This window comes from Phoxinus phoxinus (assembly GCF_949152265.1).
Source record: "Phoxinus phoxinus genome assembly, chromosome: 8".
Classification (NCBI taxonomy): domain Eukaryota; kingdom Metazoa; phylum Chordata; class Actinopteri; order Cypriniformes; family Leuciscidae; genus Phoxinus; species Phoxinus phoxinus.
The window spans coordinates 7,406,862-7,416,724 of NC_136883.1; the positions used below are offsets into that span (position 1 = coordinate 7,406,862).

Consider the following 9,863-nt stretch of genomic DNA (forward strand, 5'->3'; position numbering starts at 1 on the left):
CACAGTTAAAGGGGTCATGACATGAGAAACCAAATTTGCCTTGATCTTTTGGTATATAAGAGGTCTTTGTACCATTAAAACGTCCTGCAAGTTTAATAGCTTAAGACGTCCTCCCCATTATAAACGAATCATTTATTTAATCAAGCTCTAAATACAGCTCGTTCTGGATCCATGGTAAGAAGTGACGTCACGGTGCGAAGTGACGTACCAGCGTTTGCATATACCGCCTCCAGCACAAGACAACTACGCTTGAAGCGCAAGACAACTACGCTCATTTCGTATCGTTGTCGCGCGCCTCACAAGTGTTCAGTCGACGGACAGCGAGTGTGGGTCTGTGTACAGGAAAATCACGATGCCACGCAGATGTGCTGTACCTGGCTGTGGACAAACAACATCTTTGAATACGCTGCCGAAAGATCCAGACGTCACTCAGGGAAAAATGTTTGTTCTATAACGTTAGCTGCTACATTTAAGGATGACTGTTTTGAGAAAAAATCCCAATATGTTGCTTGGCTTTGCCAGATAACTGTTGCTCAAAGATAAGTCCGTGCCGACTATTCTGGGCTCAACAACGACGACGCAAACTTACTTTTTATCATGGCTATAAACACATTTGTATAAGAGAATCTTGAAAATATGTCGCCTTTCTAGTAGGCCTACATGTGATAGAAAATTTAAAATGTTGCCTTTATCAATGCTGCATCTTCAAAGATGGCCTGTGCATGCATTTTTGTCCGTGGTACACCCTATCATTTCATTGAAATTAGTTAAATAATGTTAAACTGTTAGCAAATTAAGCTATAGGATAATTATGCAACAATAATCCGTTTTCAAGTGTCTCGGGTTACAATTTTTTTATTAATTCAAAATAGTTTCACTTTCCATGTGGACACAGGCTGATCCAGTCTTCGTTGTTGTGGTGATGGTTCATTTTCCTCTGATTCCGGCTCAAACATATAAGGTTTTATCATTGCAAGAGCCATCGCTTCGCATGCATCACCCGCTATTAAACAGTTGCTTCGAATCCGCAAATGTTCTGGCTGGGGGCGTTAATAATGGATGCATAGGCACTGACGTTAGCCAATCATAACAATGGGCGTTAACACTGAACTCTTAAAGGGGAAACACCCCCAAAACAGACTGTTTGAATCAGAGGATGAGAAACAGGATGGGAAAAGGTCATAAATCACTATATTTTAAAAGTTTTTTGTAAAAAAAACTATAGTAATACTATAATTGCACCTAAGGGAACATAATAATAAAATAAAAAAAAACATGTCATGACCCCTTTAATATTGTGACTTTATATATTTTCATTGGTCGGACACTTGTTGGTCGGACACTTGATTACTGTCACGGGTGGGTTGTGGAGGATGGAGTGAGGACTCAAGTGCTGAAGTGAAGTAGTGTTTAATTAAGTAAAACATAAATCAAACAAACAAAGGAAAACCAGGTCCCATGAACCAATGACTAAATCCAAGAACATGATAATGGCAGGCACAGAACAACACACAACTAAACACCCAGGTAACATTAACAACGAACGAGCACAGGACAGCTAACACAGGGAGACTAAATAGGAAGGCAAACAAAGAGGGTAACGAGGGAAGGCAGGTGGAACAAATAAACCAATAATTAGATAACAAGGGGGAGGGACCAGACAATGACAAGAGCACATGGCCCCAAAATAACAAAACACCCATGTGCATCACCAGACAGGACAGACATGTGACATTACCCCCTCCCTACGGAGCGGCTACCAGACGCTCCATAAGACCAGGGCGGGACGGGAGGGACAGACCAGGGCGGGACGGGAGGGACAGACCAGGGCGGGACGGGAGGGACAGACCAGGGCGGGACGGGAGGGACAGACCAGGGCGGGACGGAAGGGACAGGCGACGTGGACAGTTCATCAGGCGGCCAAGGCGAAGCGGACAGTTCATCGGGCGGCCAGGGCGGTGAAGACCCCTCGGGCGGCCAAGGCGGTGAAGACCCCCCGGGCGGCCAGGGCGGTGAAGACCCCCCGGGCGGCCAGGGCGGTGAAGACCCCTCGGGCGGCCAGGGCGGTGAAGACCCCTCGGGCGGCCAGGGCGGTGAAGACCCCTCGGGCGGCCAGGGCGGTGAAGACCCCTCGGGCGGCCAGGGCGGTGAAGACCCCTCGGGCGGCCAGGGCGGTGAAGACCCCTCGGGCGGCCAGGGCGGTGAAGACCCCTCGGGCGGCCAGGGCGAAGACGACAGTCCATCTGGCGGCCAGGGCGGAGACGAACAGGGTGAAGACGACCACTCGGGCAGCCATGGCGGTGAAGACCCAAGCGGAACAGGAATAGACCCTTGCTCAGGAACAGTCACAGACACCACCGGCTCAGGAACTGCAACAGCAACAGACACCACCGGCTCAGGAACAACAACAGCAACCGGCTCAGGAACAGCAAAAGACACCGGCTCAGGAACAGCAACAGACACCACCGGCTCAGGAACTGGAACAGACACCACCGGCTCAGGAACTGGAACAGACACCACCGGCTCAGGAACAACAACAGCAACCGGCTCAGGAACAGCAAAAGACACCGGCTCAGGAACTGCAACAGGCACCACCGGCTCAGGAACTGCAACAGGCACCACTGGCTCAGGAACTGCAACAGGCACCACCGGCTCAGGAACTGCAACAGGCACCACCGGCTCAGGAACTGCAACAGGCACCACCGGCTCAGGAACAGCAACAGACAGCGGCTCAGACACCGGCTCAGGAACCAGGGCGAGCAACTGGGACGGTCCCGGCAGGGCGAGCAGCCCGGGCGGGGCCGGCAGGGCGAGCAGCTCGGGCGGGGCCGGCAGGGCGAGCAGCTCGGGCGGGGCCGGCAGGGCGAGCAGCTCGGGCGGGGCCGGCAGGGCGAGCAGCTCGGGCGGGGCCGGCAGGGCGAGCAGCTCGGGCGGGGCCGGCAGGGCGAGCAGCTCGGGCGGGGCCGGCAGGGCGAGCAGCTCGGGCGGGGCCGGCAGGGCGAGCAGCTCGGGCGGCACGGCAGGGATGGCAGTTACCTCCGGGCTGGTCTCTGGGTTAGAACCCACCAGACGACCCGATGAAGAGGTTCCTCTCCTTCTCCTCCTCCGTCTCCGGACCATCGAAATCGGAACAGCAGACACTGGCTCCGACTCAGGAACAGCAGACACTGGCTCCGACTCAGGAACAGCAGACACTGGCTCCGACTCAGGAACAGCAGACACTGGCTCCGACTCAGGAACAGCAGACACTGGCTCCGACTCAGGAACAGCAGACACTGGCTCCGACTCAGGAACAGCAGACACTGGCTCCGACTCAGGAATGATCTCAGGATCCACTGGACCCGATGACCGGACAGCTCTCTTCCTCCTCCGCCTCCGACCACGCAGAGGTATAGCCATCTCGTCGGTCACCACTGGCGTAAGGACAGAGAGCGTAGACTGCTCTCTACCAGCCGGTGTTGAGTCCTCCTGGACCACCGGGCTAGGGAGCACCGGACTTAAGACCACTGGTTCTGGGATCAATCCAGGTTGAAGCGGGGAATGGCGTCGAGATTCCTCTCGACCATCTCCTCTCCTCCGACCTCCACGTGTTCCAGAGAATCTGGCGAGGCGGGTCCCCTCAAAATTTTCTCTGCCAGATGGCCAGGTCTCCCTGGTGTTGGTAGAACGTGGTTCCGGGAAGCTGTCAACAGTATACCCTATTCCTCCAACTTGACCTCTGGCAGCCCTCATCTCTGCAGTCTTTCGAGCACCTATGACGAAGAGCTCAAATAATGTCATAGGAGGCCCAGATCCTCCTCTCCTTCCCTCCTGGGTAGTAGCGGAAGGAATACGAACCCCTCTACTGCTGGAACCAGACATCATGGCTTCTAGTCTCTCCTTCCGCTGAGTCCTCAAAATGGCTCGTTCGTTCTGTCACGGGTGGGTTGTGGAGGATGGAGTGAGGACTCAAGTGCTGAAGTGAAGTAGTGTTTAATTAAGTAAAACATAAATCAAACAAACAAAGGAAAACCAGGTCCCATGAACCAATGACTAAATCCAAGAACATGATAATGGCAGGCACAGAACAACACACAACTAAACACCCAGGTAACATTAACAACGAACGAGCACAGGACAGCTAACACAGGGAGACTAAATAGGAAGGCAAACAAAGAGGGTAACGAGGGAAGGCAGGTGGAACAAATAAACCAATAATTAGATAACAAGGGGGAGGGACCAGACAATGACAAGAGCACATGGCCCCAAAATAACAAAACACCCATGTGCATCACCAGACAGGACAGACATGTGACAATTACAATGTTTTTGGCGAGCAAATTTTGGACATAAAGGTTTTGTCCATCACTAGAATGGCCACATCTGAGGCAGTAAGTGCATCGCATTAGGTTTTCATCAATCTACACGGTATAAAGTTAAAGTTTTCGGTTTTCAGACGTACAGTAAAAGGTGACCAAAAGTAATGATTTATGGAAGAAGAAAAAAAAATCACGAAATATGGATATACAAGGTTTCTGCCCGACGGCGATGATGTGTAGACAGTATACTTCATCATTGTCTTCTCAACAGACAACAGTTGTGCCTTCTGAATGAAGGAAAAGATTATATGCAGTGAAATTACACAGTTGAGAAAGATTATCGTATTTTATCGCCGGGAGAAAGCACATGCTTGCCTATTATGCTATTCATGCAAAATGTATGACAGTTATTTAAATCAAATGACACAATATTACATAAAATTGGAGACTCTCATTTATTGAGGCAACTCAGTCTCATTTTCTTTATCACTTCAAAAAATCTTGAATGAATGAATGGCAAATTGCCTTTTTGGGAACAGGTGAGCTTCTGGAAAGACATTGAGCAGGAGGAGACGGGGAAGAAAAAGAGGACGACGGGGAATGAGACGACCATGCTGCTGTCGGGGCTGGAGGGAAAGACACAGTATCTGGTCTCTGTGAAGGGATTTAACAGCGTCGGCCAAGGACCAGCCAGCTCAGCCATCAAGATCAGCACTAAGAAAAATGGTGAGTAATATAATCACGTTTACACACTGCCTTCGAAACTTTCGTCCGTCATAAAAAAAAAAATTGAGAGGTGTTCTGACAATTCAGTCACCTAATGACGAATATGGAAAAAAAGCATACGAACATTTCGGACCTGGTGTGCAAGGACCTTTACAGGGCGTGAATTTCGATGTGGGATTGTATGCATTTCACATAATTTTACTCATTCCTGCAGATTTTGTGCTCACACCCAAAGTGCGTGCACATAAAGCCGCCTCTTAGCACTATATTGAGGGTTTTTTACCCTGCTTATTGCATTTAAACAGTCAAATATAAACAAAATACGTCAAAATGGCGGTCTTGGCGAGTATTCATAAACACAGCATGACTTCAACGCCACCACAGTTAAGCTTCCAACAACTGTTTTAGTCTTTATTTAAAACATTAGTAACGTTGGAATAGTTTACAAGAGCATGTTTATAAACGCATATACACAGGCTGTAAAAGCGGACTAGTGAATGAAGTCCTGACGTCCCAACATCCTCTGTAGTCCCATTTAGCCACTTGATACTGCCTTTAAGACAAGTAAATGCTTTTATAAAATCACAAGGTGGTATTACTGATGTATTTTATGTTGTAAAATAAAATGGGAATATATCTAGAGCTAAAACATCTAACATCTGACTTCAGGATGATGGAACCAGAAGTGCTAAAATGCTTACTCGTTTTTGAGTTTTGAAACATGCCGAATTGCGATGGGTTCGCTCACTTTGTCAACATAGTGCTGTCTAGAAGGATGTATGAATAGAAATGGACCTTGAGAGGAGGATTATCATTTGTATATTCCAATTAATATGTGATCATTGCTCATTTCAGACCTTCATTTTTTAAATGAGCTTTTTATCTTACCCTTTGTTATCTCTCTCTCTCTCACTCTCTCTTTTCAGCCCCAAGTCTACCCCCAGGCAACTTGATGTGGATTCAAGAGGGGAACAATGTTTCTCTATCCTGGGATCCAGTGAAAGCAAAGGACAATGAGTCAGAAGTCATTGGGTACAAGGTTGGTATCGCACAGACAATGTGAATCTAAAGTGAAACTCAAGTGCACGTATTTGAAGGTTGTTTTTCTTCAACGCAGGTATTATTGCGTCAGGAGGGACGGGGTCACAGCCAAGTCATGAGGACTCCAAATTCAGCCGTTGTCCTGACGCTACCCGAGGGGGGGACATACATCATCGAGGTGCGCGCAGTCAGTGAAGGAGGTGAAGGAGCCGCCAGCGCTCAGGTCAGAGTGCTCACCTCCTCAGGTAAGCCATAGCACGGGTCACATTCCCAGTGTGGTTTTTCAGATTTGAGGATGTGTACATATGGCAGTAGGCTCAACTGCTTTCGCTTAATTCCTCTTTAATTAACTTTCCTACGCACACCTACACAGCCAAATAAGTTTTCCTCTATCTGAAAATTAAAGAGAATTTTGCCATGCAATGGTATACTATCAGAACTAATGGACTAGTAGAGCAAATACTGTTAAATTCGTTTTTGGTTTCTTATTCACACACACACACTCACGCTCACACTCACACTCACACACACACACACACACACACATACATACATACATACAAACAAACACACACACACACACACCTCTTTAAAGCTGCTCAAACTCTATTCAAACATTGTTTTTAGATCATTTCAGTCTTAAGCACCTTTCACACTGACACAGATTAAAGGTCACGGAGTCTGTTGCTTTCTTTTTTCATATGTATATATCGGTACTATAATGATATTGATATAATGATATTTGCATTCCCTGGGTAGGGTTGCACCAGCCTCTTGTAAGTTATTTCTTAAATTGGAACGTAAAGTCCACACTGAGGCTTAGTAACTACTAGCTTTTTTGTAACTAACTCTAACTTTATTCCGTTGCACCATTTGTTCGTAAGGCAGAACAGAATGTAGCTCTCCGTAAAGTAATGCGTAGTCGCATCATATGACGTTTAGCCTCGATGATCCAATAGCAGCCTTCAAATAAGTGAGCAGAAGTTGTTTAAATGCTGGGATTTTCAGATTATCTTTTATTCTGACTTATTTTGCCTCACTTAACTAACAGTAAAAATATGTTTCCATTAAATACAACCCTTAATCATGAATACCAAGTGTTTTTATATGTAAATAACATTCAGAAACTATTTGAAATGGAATTAATAAGGATAAATAAGTAATGATACAAAAAAACATAGAAATAACATTTATTGATTATGACTGATTTTATTTGACATGCTTAATACGGACCGATGGGACAGATGCACACAGCTGCGCGCTGTAGGACGAGTTCGTGTTGATGAGCCGCTAACAAATCTATTCACAATGTTCTCTCTCTTAAAATGTAAGGGAGTGTAAATGCCAGCATTATCATATATGTCTAAAGAATTGAAGTCTGTCAGGTAAAAGAAGGGCTTATTGATGCAGTTCAATCTGTCTGCTATTTTATTCCAACCGTTACTCCTGATCGGAGGCTTCCATAAATATTTAGTTTATACATAGAGTCACGCTTCAGCTTAATGGTTTAATGGTGCAACACAAAAATATTTAGTAGTGCGTAAGTTGTATCTGGTACCCCTTTTCCACCAACAAGAACCAGGTGCTGGTTCAGAGCTAGAGCTAGAGCCGGTTCGGAGTTGGTTCTACTGACGGTTCTTCTAAGAACCGGTTTGCCTTTCCACAGGCTAGAGAGCCAAAACAGAGCCAGATCTTACGTCACTGTGTATACATCTCATGTTGACCAGCAACGCTAGCGCGGCAGCGCCAAACAAAAACACAACCAGGCTTGTTCGAGATGGTTCGGCTTCACGCAGACCGATCGCCACGTGACATTAAAGCACTGCGAAAGTGATCCAAAAGCACAAGGAGTCGTATGCTCTCCAAATACTCCCGGAGCTCTGATCGGTCCGCGCCGCTCCGATGCATCTCGAACAAGTCTTACATCAACAATGGCGTTCGTTGCGTTACTATTGATGCTTATGGCTTTGCAAAACTACATCGGCATCCAATCACGGTGAATCCAACGCGTTCGTGCAGCTCGCCGTAACTTGCATAGACGGAGATTACAATCGAGCAGCTATTAGCACGATTAGCAGCTATTTAAAAAATGGCGGTCACAAGTTTCTTTTCGTCTTGTTGGTCACGGTAACCCCGCCCCCAGCCCCTGACGCAAGCGGTTCTTACTCTAGCCCAGCAATGTTTTGGTGCTACTTAAGAACCACTTTTACTGGTTCGGAGCTGGTGCTTTGGTGGTCGAAAAACAAAGAACCGATTTGAAACTAGGCTCTGGCTCCGAACCAGCACCAGCTCTGCCTTGGTGGAAAAGGGGTATGGGTGCCCTTTTACGTCAAAACTAGGCTAAGTTGTAACTTACACACACAGCTAGTGCAACCGGCCCCTGGTTCTTTTTCCTTCAAATTTTCAGTCAAACCCAAACGTTGGGTTAAAAATGTCCCTATTTGTCCATATTTGACACAAAGTTGGGTTGAAACAACCAAAAAAAATGTAGAGTGTAGTTATAATTTATACATTCATATCTAATTTCCCTCTTTTGTATTTCACTTCCAGGAGTGCGTGCAAAGAGCGGGCAGCTCTCTGGCCGTAATCTTGCTCCAGGCTTGGCATGGACTGCTCTTTTCCTGTCATTAATGGTGCCTTCTTTTCCCTTGTGAGGCTACTGAGTCATGTACTGTTCCTTTAAACCTTTTCCCCGCCTCCCACCGAACGACCACTCCCAATCACCCCTGTGTGAAGGGGATGGGCTCTCCCTCCTCCACACAGCTGCCTGCTTTGGCCTGTACCATCATCAGGACCTAAGGGCCAGCCAAAGGGAAGTGCTCCTTTTCCAAGGATCAAGAAATTACACCAATTCCAGACAACTCCATTTTTTTTTTCTGGGCGTATTTGTTTCCTTTTCAGATCTTTGTTGGGGATATCATTGTAGTATTGTGCTGTACAAAGTGCGGAGACATTCGTTTAAAATCTCCAAGAAGCTGTAAGGGATTTTTTTTAGGGACTGCCGCCCAGAACAGTTCTCAACAGCCCACTGCTCTGTGCCACTGTGGCTTCCCTTGTTACATTACTGCATCCATTTGACCCTTTGGCTGCCTGACAAGCAAATGCAGAGTAAAGCTCAGTAGAAATAAGTGCATTGTTTTCTTATTCACAAGTGGAGAGTGTGGAGACAACGAAGGAAAAAAAAAACATTTTTATAGTGCTGAAAATCTTACTATTTCCAGACTTGCTTTTTGTACATTGTGTTACCTTTAGAGAAACAGAAAATGTGGAACAGTGGTGTGTTTCGGTCGGCTGCGTCCAAGTTTTTGAACTTCTGTTTTCATTTTTGTTACGTTCGGTGGGTTTTGAGAACTAGCAAGGTTGCTGGGCAACAGGGGGACTGACGGACGAACCAGAGATAAGGGGTTTGGACTCAACTTCTAGTGCCCAAACACTTCTGTAGACAAAGAAAAAGGCTGACCTGTAACGGTTGAAATAAATGTGATGTATATTTTTAAAAGGCCTCTGGTGTGTGTGTTCTAGGAGAAAGCGCCGGTTGAATTCATTATGATCGATTCGCTGTATCAACAAAGTTTGGTGGGCACAGAAATTGAGTTTCGAGAGGATTATTTTGTTTAAGAATGATTCTGTCCTCCCAGGATTCAATGGTAAGTGTTTAGATAAGTGACTCAAAGGGCCTCTTTACACCTGCTGTAGTAATTGGATCACAATAAGCACTTGACCACATTAAAGTACGATGTAAATGTACCGTAGATGCCGTCACTGAAACAGGGATAGATTCTGACTACAGTAATATGT

The 9,863-nt window shown here is 46.5% G+C and overlaps 1 protein-coding gene across 3 annotated transcripts in view; it reads left to right on the forward strand.

Moving 5' to 3' along the window:
- Nucleotides 1–9,560, forward strand: part of cntn5 (contactin 5) — a 314,849-nt gene extending 305,289 nt beyond the window's left edge. For all 3 annotated transcript variants that reach the window (XM_079621551.1, XM_079621552.1, XM_079621553.1), the window contains 4 exons: nt 4,838–5,024; nt 5,951–6,063; nt 6,142–6,310; nt 8,616–9,560. In XM_079621551.1, coding sequence (XP_079477677.1) covers nt 4,838–5,024; nt 5,951–6,063; nt 6,142–6,310; nt 8,616–8,719 — 573 coding nt within the window. In that variant the 3' untranslated portion in view covers nt 8,720–9,560. The remainder of the gene's footprint in view (nt 1–4,837; nt 5,025–5,950; nt 6,064–6,141; nt 6,311–8,615) is intronic.
- The last annotated feature ends 303 nt before the right edge of the window (nt 9,561–9,863 follow it).